We start from the raw sequence: 14,195 nt of genomic DNA, 5'->3' as shown, positions 1-14,195 counted from the left end.
GCAGAAGGATAAATGCTGAGTGTGGAAATCTTTTACTCAACCATACACTAATTTGAGTTTATCCTACATCCCCAGACCCAGTTCTCTTTAGAGACCTCCTTCACAAACACATGCACACACACACACAGAAAACCTCCACTGGTGTATGATACTTAATATTCTATGAAGACTAAGTTGCAGAAAGAGTGCAGGATGCACACCAGGATTTTGGAGCTCTGCACCAATTTACTTATTCACCTACTTAACACTCACTTCTGGAGGGCCTCACATACACTGAATACAGGTAAGCATTAAAGATATCAAGAGACAGCATTCCTGCTGTCGAGAAGCTTATGACTTAGTGGGAAAACAGATAAGCAAACAGATAAGAGTCATAATGAAAGTGTACAAGGACAGAAATTCCAAGTCTGCCACTAAGATAATAAATCTCAGAGGCGGAAAAACAACAGGCTTGAGAAAAGGGGAACTGCAGAGGTTGAACTGCACAGTTTCAAATAACTAAGTGGAGAACTCACTAAGAAGGTGACTTATTAGACATGTCTAAGCTGGAGATACTGTTTTAAGGTTAACAGAGAAAGTAGCTGAAGCCATGGGAATGAGTGAAATTACTGAAGAACAGCCTCAATAACCTCACTGGTAAAATAAAGTAGGACTAAAAAATCCATAAAGATCTCCTCCACTTTAAACTCCTTGATTCTAGATTAATTAATACAATATAATCCATGCTTGATAAAACGCAGCATTAGATGCAAGGTAAGTGAATGTTATTTCTCATCCTGGTTCACATTCCCAAATCCTGCCTTTCCTGGGAAGTGAACTCCACAATGTAAACCAAAGTGCTCAAAGGTAAGGTCATCCCAGCAGGAACACAAGAGTCTAACAGAGCACACAGGTAAGCTGAGGAGCAAATCAGAGCAGAACGCCACTCTAGTGTTCCTATCAGCAGAGATTTCCTTTACTCATAAAAAAGCATTTATTTGTCTTCTCAGTGATCTCCCTGGGCAACTATAAGAAACAGGCTGCCACATGCAGCAGTGACCCACCTGAGCTGACTTTTCTGGAATAGGTTCATTCTGCAGTGCTTGAAGGGCTTTCATTGCAGCATTGTGTCTAGCAGCTTGTCGAGTTTTTCCTTCCCCAAAAAATTCATTATTTCCTACAGTCAGCTGAACGTAAAAGATCTTGGGCATTGGGCAATGATACCTAAAGTAAGAAAATAAAAATATTAATGTTAGCTCAATAAAATCACTGTATAATCATTAGTAAGATTTGTTTTCTTTAAAATGATACTAACCATATAACGCACTATACCCTCTTATTAACCGCAGTAAAGTTTTAACCTCACAAATATATTTATAAAAGATGAAATGTGAGTCAATATATCTATGATAATAAAGAGTGTATGCTGATCTCCATGAAGAACATATTTTAGAAAACAACAGTAAACATAAATTAAGGGACTTCCCTGGTGGTACAGTGGATAAGACTCCGTGCTCCCAATGCAGGGGGCCTGGGTTGGACCCCTGGTCAGAGAACTACATCCCACATGCGTGCCACAACTAAAGGAGCCCACGTGCCACAACAAAGAAACCAATGAACTGCAACTAAGACCCGGCACAACCAAATAAATAAATAAATTTTTTTAAAAAAATCATAGTGTAAAAATTATTTAATTGTATCACAGAAGACTTCCTGGCAAGAAGTTTCTCAGTCACATTTTGACAGAAGTGAGCCAAATGGTCTGATGCTGAAGGATGGGGACCTGCCACAGAGGTGAAAGGCTATTTAGGTAACAACACACAGATTGCCTTGCTTTTAGCAGAAGATAATTATGATTCGACATGGGAAGGACAGAGGGATGGAGCTACTTCGGCTAAGTAATAAGCACTCTGCAAAGTAATAAGGAGATCAGATTCAACAGAAGAAAGAATGGGAAGTTTAAGCCAATTTTTAAGCAGAAAGAATCAAAATAAAATGTATTTAAGGTGAAAACTTTTAGCGGGTTTGTGTTTAATGAGACTGAGATAAGGAGGCATGACTAGAAAGCTGCAATGATGCAAACATGAGGGGATAAAGAGAGCTATGAGAAGAAAGAACTTCGAAGAAATTAAGAAGAAAGTAAGAGGATATGCAATAAAATCCATTAATTTAACAATTATTTATGGAGCACCTTCTTATGATGGGGGAATATCACAGTGACAAAAACAAACATTGGAGTGGAGACAATAAATAAGATAAATATGTAGAACATCTAGTATGCTAGAAATACACGTTAAATAGAAAAAGAAGGAAAAGTTCAGACATGTCAGCTGGGGCGGGGAGTTGGGATTAGATAGAGTGGCCAGTGAGTGTCTCATTGAGAAGATGACAATTGTGTAAAGGCCTGGAATAAGTGAGGAAGGAAACCACACAGATATTTGGAACAGGGCATTTGAAGCAGTGAAAACGCCACATGCAACGGCAGTAGAGTGCTAAGCACGTTCAAGTAATTCAGAGGATTCCCACCTGGTTAGAGTCAAAGGAGTAAAGGAAAGAAAGCTAAGAGACGGGAAGAGGTGGCCAGATTCCATAGGGCCTTCCTTAGGAATCACTGTAAGGATCTGACTTTTACCCAGAGTGAAATGGCCAGCCACTAGAAGGTTCTGGGAGAGAAGCGACATGATCTGATTTACATCAATTAGAAGGATTATCTGACTATTATGTTGAAAACAGACTGTAGGGAAGTGATTATAGGAGCAAGGAGATCTGTTGAGAAGCTACTACAATACTACAGGGACCTGAACTAGAGTAGCAGCATTGGAAACAATGGGAAGTAGTTGGATTCCAGACGAATTTCAAAAGTGGAGATGGGTTTACCCAAGGACTAGCTATGGAATATGAGAGAGGCATCGAGGAAGATCCCAGGGTTTCTGACATGAGCAATTAGAAGATGGAGCACCCATGCACTGAGCTGGTGAAGACTGCAAAGGGAATGGGTTTGCTGGAGATGAGTATCAACAGCTCTGGTTTGGAGATGTTAAATCATTCAGTCCGTTAGGTATCCAAATGAAGATGTCAAAGAGTCAGATTTATGAGTCTGGACTTCAGGAAAGAGGTCCAAAGTTGAGATAAAATTTGGGAATCATCAATATACAGGTGAAATTTAAAGCCACAAGACAGTGAGAACTCTGTGGGAGGCAGTGATAGGAGGAAAACCGCAAGCAGAGTATCCTTTCTGAAAGCCAAATGGGAGAAAGTATATCTAGTGTCAAATGCTACTCACAGGTCAAGTGAAATAATGACTGAGAACTATGACCACTGAATTGTGCAATTCAGCAAAACTAACAGATTCGATTTTGATGGAATACTGGGTTTATAATTGCAACACTAAAAAATTAAGTTAAAAATCACTCCAGTGCTGGAAAATGTCTCTTTTCAAGTAAAGCGAAGCTAATCAAGGTCCTACTGAGTTTTAGATGATTCTTGGGCATCCAAGTGGCAGAGCTCTATACTCAACCTGAGATAAATTAAATAGAGCTCATTGTGTAAGAATTCACAGGCAGATGGGACTAATCAGTGAAGGTTTACTGAAGGTAAAGAACTAGAAATGTTCGTTGGTACTGAAGATGCAGATTTGGGAGGTAAGAATTGAAAGCACGTTGAGTGGATGAGCACCCGGAAAGGGTAAGTGTAAAAGAACCAAAAAAAGAGAGCCTAAGGCTGGAATCTGATTGATGTCCATGATCAAAAGGCAGGGGAAATAATAGACGGCAGTGAAGGAGATGAAAGAGGGTCAGAGTTAGAAAAGAAATTACAACACAATGTCAGGGGAAGGGATAGTCTTCAATGTCCAATGTAGTGGAGAAATTCAAAGTGAGTATGAAAGAAAAAGAAAAAGTCACTGTTTTAAATTTTTAAAGTCAATTTTCTTGGCCCGCACTTTTCTACTAATTTAAGATAAAATATTTTAAATGTGTTTTTACTGTATGTCATATGTTCTCCTTTTTAATTGGCAAATATAAAAAAGTTAAAGGAAGAAAAAAGCCACTTATAGTAAAAGATATTTTTAACATGCAGAGACTAAAAACCATTAAAAGCACAACCTTTCTTGCTCTTTGATGGCAGTAACTAGTGATGCACTGAAGTACACAATTTCCTACCACCTATTTTACTTTAGATCCTTCAATGCAGAAATTCTGACAGACTAATATCGTGAATGCAGGTTATCTTCATTTTCTTCCCAACAAAATTCAGTTTTCCCACCTCCACAGAACTTTATGCATATTTTTAACTGGTTCCACTATAAAACTTGAAAACAGACAACCTGAAATCGGAAATTTACTCCTGGATTGAGATCTTACATGGCAAGCTTTCACCACAGAGCAACTGTTTACAATTAATTATACACTTCTGAAAACAGAGGTCCACAACTGGAATGCAAACAGACCTTTAACTACGGTGGAGGGAGTGGGCGCCACTATAATCACTAAGGCCTGCTGACAATTACAAAACTCATTTCGGTTTGCCACAGAGACAAACAAAATTTCTGTTCATTATAACTTTACTGGAATATGATGTCATAACACATAACCATACTGAAACAATCTGCTGATTTTCTGACCAAAATATTAATTGCACACTAAAGAGCCCTTGGGGCCTCTTCCTTTATGGCCATCAAATATGGCTCTGTGTATGTGTATGTGCGTGATGTGGCTATATATGTACATATTGTATAACTATCAGAGGGAAAATTAGGTATGTTGTATTTTTAACATAAAAAGTAAAATATTCTAGCACTAACAGCAGGAAATACCAAGACTCGACGCCTGACTTGTTTCATTCCAGTTTCATTCCATCCTCTTACTTAACATGATTCTTAATAATCTACCCCACGTGGTTTGAATACCTTATATATCACATCTCCTCATATCATCATGACAATTAAGATTACGCACAGCACTCTCATTAATGGCTCCCAGATTGAATCACAGGAGAGAAGATGAAGAATTCTTGTGCTCAGTCCTCGTCTCAATATTCATTTCCCTTGGTAAAGAAACTCAAAGTTTACTAACTTTAAAGGTTGCTATGTTCTATTTAATGGAGTTCTTTCTTCCACTTTTATTTATTTCTGGTAAAGTGCTTACTGTAAGTGATGCACATATTTCTATAAATTAGCACATATATACTTACCTAATCTTACACTGCTGTTCTTGAATGATTTTCCTCAATTAGAATTTTATGATCAATGCTTAGATCCCCATCTTTTACTGTTAAAAGATGGGCCATGAAAACGCACCCACCCAGGCTATTAAAGTTTCAAGGTCAGATGGCTCCTACCCACAGCCTCCAAAGTATATTTTGTAAAGTGTGATCCTGCTTTTGTAAGAATCATCTTTACTGCCTGTTAGAAATGCAGATTCCTGTGTTCTAACCCTGACCTGCTGCGTCCGTCTCTAAAGATGGAACAAGAGTCTTCACTTGCACAAGTTTTAATGGTGAGTCTGCACACTACAATCTGAGAGCACCTGCTCCACGGGTCACCACAGCCACAATGTGGCTGATGCGATTTGATGACTGTTCCAAACCCCATGCAAGCAAAGGACCACACACATTCCTTATAGCACCAGGGTTAGGTTTCTTACATCTCTTTCTCATTTAAGCCTCATGGCAGCCTGGTGAGATAGATGTCCCCATGGTCACCTTGAGAGGTAGCAAATCTCCCCAACAAAATTGCTGGGGGTCAAACTCAAGTCTGCCTAACTTCAGAGCTTAGGAAACTCTTAAGTAGTTACCTGAAAATCTGCTTTATCTTCTGCTATTTTTGTTGCTATATATTTATTAAACTAGCTATATCCTTGGCGGGCCAGAGAACCGAGTGCAAGGATTCTTTCTAACCTAATAAGGTCCACTAACAGACCTCAGAGGTGCTTTATCAAGTAGCTGCTGAACAAACAGAACTCCACAATGAAATTCGATGTTTTTATGGTACAGCAAGCCAAGCAGCAAGAAAAATAGGCAGAACTGAGTAACCTATCAGGAGAAAAGGGTCAGAAAAATGGCCTCATGTGTCACACTGCCTAACAGTCTAAGTTTTATAAAGGCTGTTTTGAAGACTGCTTTTTCCCCCATTCCTCTTTGCCCTCTGTCCGCTTGGAAGTCGTATAAAAAACAAATGAAATTTCATATAAAATAAAAGTTTCTCTTTCTTTAGATCTCAAAAAAGTCTTTAGATTTGCCCTGTCTTCAAAACTTCACAAGTCACTATGAGAATAAAGAAAGAATGATATTTGGTTCCTTTGAATTAATACTTGACATTCCTTATACAGTTTTGTTTTGTTTTTTTAAGCAAAGGGATGATTTTTACATTCTTATATAGGTATTCTGCTAAGAATATGGGTATTCTTCTTCTTCCAGTTGACTGTCAGTTCTAACAACGTTCTATACCATAGATCCTTGTGATCCTCCCTAAGCTACCTCATAACTGCCCTCTTTTTGGACTCACTTTGTATTTATTTATCTTTCTAAACAACTAAAACCCTCCCTACAATTCTGTGACAGCCTTCTTCTCCATCATCTCCACTTTCCTAAGTATCATTTTTACAAGGTGAGAAAGACATATTCCAAATAACATTAGAACTTTTAAAAATTGAAAAATAATTGCCTCATTTTATTTGATAGCATTTTTCATAAATCTCAGCCCAGCTTAAGCATTCATGTCTCCTCTACAGGTTTATATCTTAAATATATGAACATGTTATCTTCTGATCTAATAAGCAGAGGCTTTGGATTTCTGTGTTTACGTCTAATGCTGACTAAAAACAGAAATGTCACTTAATCTTTCTATCTCAGTTTACTTATCTGTAAAATATTTGCAGAATTTATGTTTAAATAACTCTAAAGGCCAAAACTTAGAATTCAAATGCCCTGTTGATTATTTTGACTCTTTGTACACTTCTTGGCACAGCTAAGCATTCTTTTTCTTGCTATTGAAAAATAATAGGTTTTATCATAAAACTATAAAATAGTCCTTGGCACATTTTCAAGCTTGTATGTATATAAAATGTCTAGATAGGAGAGAGTTCTTTCTCTATTCACATCTATAAATTTTGAAAATATATCTTTCATGGGATCTGAATGTTTAGTCTTGAGAAATTTCAAAAATTAGGATCTGTTAGAAAAGATTCACAGGGCAGCTGAAAATAAGCTTTAAAAGAGATGTAAAGAGATTCTATTCTACTTGTAGAATTACTAAAATTATGTTTAAAATGCATAAGAGAAAATACAGAAAGATATGCACTAAAAGCTGGGATAGGGTGTTTTGAAGTGGTGGAATCATAAATATTTTCTTTCATAATTTCAAATTTTTAAAAATAATACTGTTTAATGGTAGATAAACAGAAGAAAATATTTAATTGAAGTAAGTCTAGTCCCTGTCCAAACAAAGGTAAACCTGTGTTCAATATGTAAATTTGATGAATTAGTGGAATGACTAGTGGAATATAGACTATGAGCCACAAGAATCAATAATTCGTACTGTGTCGTTGATGCCACTGCCACAATAGGATTATGGAAATGAGAGCGTGCTATCAAAGAGCCCCACTCTATAAACACACAATCACCACCCTCAATCCCACACTTGGATCCAGCATAAAGCTATTCTTGCCCCTTCCCTAAATGGTTATCTAGATAAACCATCACCATCATCACCATCACCATCATCACGATTACAGCAAACACTCAGAACTCACTATGTGCCGGCCACTATCCCAAGCTCTGTGCACACTCATCTCATTCAGTCACGGTAACAACCTCAACTTCACTCTACATGCGAGGAAAGGAGGAATGGAGATGTTAACTAATTTGTCCAAGGCCACTCCACTCAAGGCAGCATTTGAACCAGACAGCTTCACTCCAGAGGCAATGATTTTAACCTCTACACTATGCTGCCTCGGAAGGAACTGGATAAATGAGCACTTTAAACTGCAGAGCTACTAACTATAAACTTTGGAGAGATCATGATAGACTTGGAACATCAAGGCAATTTAAGTCAAACTAGGTATAAGAGATCCAAGGTCACATCAGTTGCAAAGAGAAAGCTGAGGGGGACTGGAAGTCCAGGAAACAAAGCGAAAAAGTAGAAATAACCCAAAGGTCCACCCAACTGATGAATCAAGAAACAAAATGTAGTATATCCAAACAATGGAGTACTGTACAGCCATACAAATGAATGAACTACTGATATGTGATACAATGTGCATGAACTCTGAAAACATTACATTAAATGAAAGCTAGACACAAAGTCTACATATGGTATGACCGCATTCAGATGAAATGTCCAGAATAGGCAACTCCATGGAGACAGAAAGTAGATTAGTGGTTGCCAGGGGCTGGGAAGAGGGAAAGTGGGGAGTAACTGTTATGGGGTAGGGGGATTCTTATGGGGGTGATGAAATATTCTGGAATTAGATACTGGTGATGGTTGCACAACACCGTGAATGTAGTAATTCACAATGTACTGAACTGTACACTTTACAGTGGTTAAAATGGTGAATTTTATGTTACTGTGAATTTTACCTCAATAAAAACTAATTTTTTAAAAAAATGTTCATACTCCCTAGGGTTCAATCTTCTGTTTCTCATAGACAAGACAGTCTTCCTAGGTGATGTCACCTGTTCCTATTTACATTCTTGGCAGACTCCCAGAAATTAGCCTGCCAAACTGGGGGAACACAAGGGAGAGAGAATAAAAGTCATCCCTCCCTTTCGAATGCTCAAAAATTAATAACCTGGTCTTCTTCCTGCCCTTGTTTGATTGCCAGGGGTGGGTGTGGGTGGGGGTATGTGGGTTAAATTATTAATTCAAAAAATATTTATTAAGGACCTAATTCATGCCAGGGACTGTTTTAATCCCTACGGATGGTGGAGAGGCCTCAGGAGACAATCAATCAATCAATCAATCAAGCGAATAGTATCAATTAGTAAGATGGGGGAGGAAGAAAAGCAAAGCCAAACAGAGAACCTCCTTTAGGATGTGATATTTGAATAAAGAGGTGGATGGAGTAAGAAATTCGAGGCATGGCAATGCCCGGAGGAAAAAGTGTTCCAAGCAAATGGGACAGCAAGTGCAAAGGCCCTGGAGGGGTAACATACAGGGCATTTTTTGAGAAACAGCCAATGTTCTTGTACCTGGAAAACAGTGCATCAAGAAGTGAGTGGGAGGAAACTAGTCACAACTTATTTCTACATGTGATGGGAGCTATCAGAAGGTTTTAAGCAGGGAAGCGGCACAGTCTCACTTATTACTTAAAAGTTTCTCACTGCTGTTTGCCCAAAGAAAGGCAAGAAGAGAGCGCCTGGCAGCCCACGGCATAGTCATTTCTGTACACAGGAGACTGAACTGCCCAGGAGAATACAGTAGGATTGCAGGCGGTGCTGAAAGCCACCTAAGGACTGTGCTCGTTATTTCAAGATGTGACCAGTCAGCATAGTTATGTTTTTCTGTGTTTCCTGGGTACAAGTAGAGTCAGAGAAGCTGGACTGAGCCAGTTACAGTTCTGCTAAGCATCAGTGATCATTCAAGCAGGGAAGCACTAGGAAGCACAAGAATTAAATGAATGACTATAGGACTGGTGAGAAGAGTGATAAACTCCCGTGAAAGGCAGCCCCACAGAACCTGGCCAGTTAGTAAAGGCTGCAACCGCCCTGAAGCTCTGCTCAAAGTTTTCCCTAAGCACAGGTAACAGAGGATACCCCCTATTTCCTGCCATCCCACTGGATGGCAGGCATGTAGCAGGAGCAGCCAGGCATTCCTCCCATGTGGTAGCTGACTCGCAGAGCAAGCTGGGGGGGCTCTCTTGCCAGAGTGTGCCACCACTGTGTTCCTCTGGGTACTGCAGCACACCATCTGAGACAAGTAAATGACTGGCACCACAGAGAGCCATGTGAAGGGTGACGGTACAGGAGTGGGCGTGGGGTCCTCAGAGAAAGTGTGGGTCCCACACAAAAACCATCAGAGTCCTCCTGGAGGGGTCTAGGAACACCTGCTAAAATGCAGATTCAAGGCTGACAATCAGACTCTTTGGGTGAGTCCAGGAATCAATATTATTACTAAACAGCTTTGGTGATTTTTATGGATGCTGAAGATTGAGAGCACCTCCTTACAGGGGTCTTCTTCCCTTCCCTTGCTCGTGAACACGAAGACTTTTGATTCCTGAATGTTAACTTTGTCCCATCTCCCTTATTGAATTCTGCCTGCCTCTCACAAGTTTTTAGTTCTCTTGCAGTTTTCCAGATAATCCCAACTGATGTGCAAAAAAATTATAATTTTTCCTATTTCTTTCCACACTGCATTCCTTGTATGTTCCCTAATTGTGCGGGTTTATACCTTCAACTGAATACCAAACAGCAGTTGATAATGGACAGTCTTGTTTTTTTACTTTAATGGGAAGGTGGCTAGTGTGTCCTCATTAAGCATAATGCTGGCTGTTGGGGTAGGGTTAAGATAGGATGGGATGGGACTTCCCTGGTTGTCCAATAGTTAGGACTCTGCACCTCCACTGCAGGGAACGCGCGTTGGATCCCTGGTTGGGGAACTAAGATACCGCGTGACTTGAGATGTAGCCAAAAATATGGTTGTGTGTGTGAGAGACAGAGAATATGTGTGGGTGCATTCAGAGAGTACACAGTTTAGTGTTAAAGTAATATTCAATTATTCGTAATATATTGAATTTTTTAAGTCAGGAATGGATTTTTTAATGTCTTTTCAGCATCTGTGTAATTTTTACTTTTCATCTCTTAACAAGGTGAATTTTATTAACATATTTTCTAATCGTGAAACAATTTCACATTCCTAGAATAAATCCCACTTGGTTATGGTGGTTCTTCTTTCAATGTACTGCCAAATTCTGTTTGCCAATACTTCAATTAAGATTTTTCCATTGATATTCTACAAATAATATGGATCTGAACCTCTATCCTTTGTTGTTATTTCAAACTTGCATTGTTAAGCTAGACACTAAGGTTATTTTTGGTTGCCCAGAATAATTTGCTGCCAGTTTTTCAAAGGCTGAATAAAATTCCTCTGTGAGACCACCTAGGCCAGGTGCTTTTCCTTCAGAGTGGTGGGCAAGGAGTTAGCTATTTGACTACTTACCCTTCTGCACCTAGAGCAATCCTATTTTTTCCTTTTGAGTTCAATTTTGATAATTTATATTTTCTTACAAAAGCACCCCATTCACCCAGGTTCTGAAACCATTTCCCATGAGTTGAACAAAGTAGTCCTCTATAAGAATTGTCATTTCTTGTGCATCTTTAGTGTTCTCCCGTCCTCAGACCATGTTTTGCATATCTGTGCTTTAAACTCACAATTGCTCTCCTTGATTAGGTTATGTGTTTATTTATTTTATTGGTTCTAAGAACAAGATACTGGATTCTGCATGTTTTTTCTATTATTCTTCTGTTTTCTAATTAATCTATTTCTACATTCATTTTCCTTCCTCAGACTTTTGTCATTCCTTTTCTAACTTCTTGTGTTGGATATATAATTAATTTTCAAGATATCTATTAACATAGATATAAGGTTAATGAACTTGCCTTCTCACAGGCTTTATGTTGTCTGAACTGTAATGTCTTCAAGAGGGAAATACACTATACAGTGTTTCCTTAATATTTTTGGTAATGAAACCCCCTTTTTAGTGAACTAGCATGTGTATTCTATGAAACACACCTGGAGACATACTGCCTTAGTTAAGAATCTGTGTATTCCTCCAGGTTATTGTTTAATCTGCTAAAAGCTTTTTATCTTGAATGTAATAAAGATTACTTAACATTTTAAGAACTACAATTAAAAATGTTTATCAAGTACATTTACAAGCTTGATAAACACTGAGAGAGTGAAAGAGGAAAAGATCTTTAGATTACATTAAGATCAATTAATTGGATTTAAGTTCCATCTACTTGATATATAAGCTCTTTGGGTATGAGGGCTTACTTTCTCTAAGACTCATCAGTAATATGAAAGATTTTGTCTGTATCAACTTTCTCAATCTGATTCAAGCGGCAAACCAGAGGGAAATTATAGTATTTTTCAGGAAATATTATAGTATATCTGTGTATTAACTCAGGAACAATTTTCAAATATATATGTGTGTGTACACGGAGTGCACTTTGCACTTCAAAAGCTTTTATAAAATGTTTTAAAGAAATATAATTTAAATTTTTAATATGTATTTACCAAATACTGCATGCTAGTAGTCTAACAGCAGATCCTTAGCTTAAGACAATTATGGAAAACATGGCTTATTTTTTGAGTTGTAAGAAGATTCTCATTATTCAATTTCATGAACAGATCATACCTGGTTAAGGTCTGTCTGAGAATGTTCTTTGAAGACCACTGGTGAAGTGAATCTCTTAAATCCTTTCCAGCAACAAAATGGTTCCTGAGACTGGTTCTAGAAAATATTTTAAGTGCTTCTGTTTCTTCTTTAGCTTAAGCCCCAAAGTATATGCTTTTGAGAAGTTTGAATTTTTAAAACAACACAAATATAACAGATCATAATTTCAGAAGGGCTTTCACACCATTTGTGGATAAATTAATTTTGTAATGTCTAGAATAAGAGATTCAAATGCACGATTTTGTTTGCACTGGAATCTTCCAAGAGCTTTAGAAATTGTTTGCTTTGTTACAATGTCCAACCCAGACATCTCCTCCAGTGCCTTTGCTGATCAGAATTAACTATCAACTTTGGAGGCTTGCCCACTTCAAATACTCCCAAAAGTAACGTGGAGACATTACATCAGCGGTATTGCAGAAAGATTAATGTGCTTTGTTTGGAGACGCAAACAGTAATTATACATACTGCATATTTCCCGTATTTTGTCTTTTTTACCCAAATCTAAGTGACTCTAGTCATACATTTGCATATAGTTTAATGACAACAATAATGTGTAGTTAACAGATATTCACTGTAATATAAAAAATTTACTTGGCATTTTCCCAGCTAATTGTTTTTACAGCTTGACTTCACTTATGCATTAGCTACATTCATAAAAAGGTTTACATAAAGCAAATATTTTCATACTAAATCCCATTTTCCCACTGTTGCCCGATATTAAATCTTGAGTTGTATTTTCTACAGGAAAATGTTGGCTTCAACACATCATAAAAATTATAATTAAACATCTGAAGATGTATGCCAAGAAATAGGTACATTTAATCAATTATTTTATAAAATACATTTTATCCTCTCACCTGCAATGCAAATGAATCAAATGGATAACCATTTTGTTTCATATTCCCACAATGATTAAAAGAGCATGTACATTAAAACAACAACAACAACAACAACAAATGCAGAGTTTTGGGTGACTTCATAGAAACAGAAAGTAGAAATATAATTAGCTGAAATTGCCACATGGAGATATGCTGTCAGGTGGATTCAATGCAAGTAGTCTCAGATTATGGATAATAATCATTAAAAGGTCTTAGAAATTTCTTCTGCTATTGGTAACACACTTGGCATTTTATTATAATCCATACCAGATGATTTACTGGAATTATACCGATCGTTGGAGCCAATAACATCATCTAATTCAAAGATTACTTTTCAAAGAAATGGAAAAAAAGACTTGCTCAACTACCTGGATCCTTTTACAGGATAAAAAGCTTAAAAAACACCTTTTGCTAAAATAGAAGAATACCTGAGACTTTTTATAAAACTCTCCTACTTTTAGCTACAAATACTTTGAGGTAATGCTAAGCAACTGCATTTTCAGTCATTTTAAATTAATTTAAAAATTTTTCTGCACAGTTCCTCCAGGGAACACTACGTGGAATGCAATTAGCTATGCTCTCCTTTCCCCATATCGCTGCAGATGATCTAGGTATGCCTTTCATCAGTAAGTAGTGTGAGTTGTGCCTTATTGAAGGATGTGCACTAAGCTGAGAATCATCAAATCTTCTTCATCTCTGCCATGAACCCTGAGGCAAAAAACATGGCATGGCAACAAATAAGACGATACTGGTAAAGCTGTGACACTGGTATTCAGTCTGACTACCACACACAGGAACAGGCTGAGTAATACTGAGAACTTTAAAAGGCTAACAGTTCCGATCTCTGATTATGATGATTTATTTCTGTTCACATTATAGATAAGAGATTGCCTTTCAGTCATGCTGCAAATTCTCTTCCGTGGGCAAGCAGCTTTCGAGGTTACTC

The 14,195-nt window shown here is 37.8% G+C and overlaps 1 protein-coding gene across 11 annotated transcripts in view; it reads right to left on the bottom strand.

Moving 5' to 3' along the window:
* The window catches only part of STAU2 (staufen double-stranded RNA binding protein 2), a 295,810-nt gene that overhangs the window by 191,685 nt on the left and 89,930 nt on the right, over positions 1 to 14,195 (bottom strand). For all 11 annotated transcript variants that reach the window (XM_057734230.1, XM_057734236.1, XM_057734228.1 and 8 more), the window contains one exon: positions 1,044 to 1,203. In XM_057734230.1, coding sequence (XP_057590213.1) covers positions 1,044 to 1,203 — 160 coding nt within the window. The remainder of the gene's footprint in view (positions 1 to 1,043; positions 1,204 to 14,195) is intronic.

Source organism: Hippopotamus amphibius, chromosome 5 (assembly GCF_030028045.1).
Source record: "Hippopotamus amphibius kiboko isolate mHipAmp2 chromosome 5, mHipAmp2.hap2, whole genome shotgun sequence".
Lineage (NCBI taxonomy): Eukaryota > Metazoa > Chordata > Mammalia > Artiodactyla > Hippopotamidae > Hippopotamus > Hippopotamus amphibius.
This window is presented reverse-complemented; position numbering and strand designations above follow the sequence as displayed.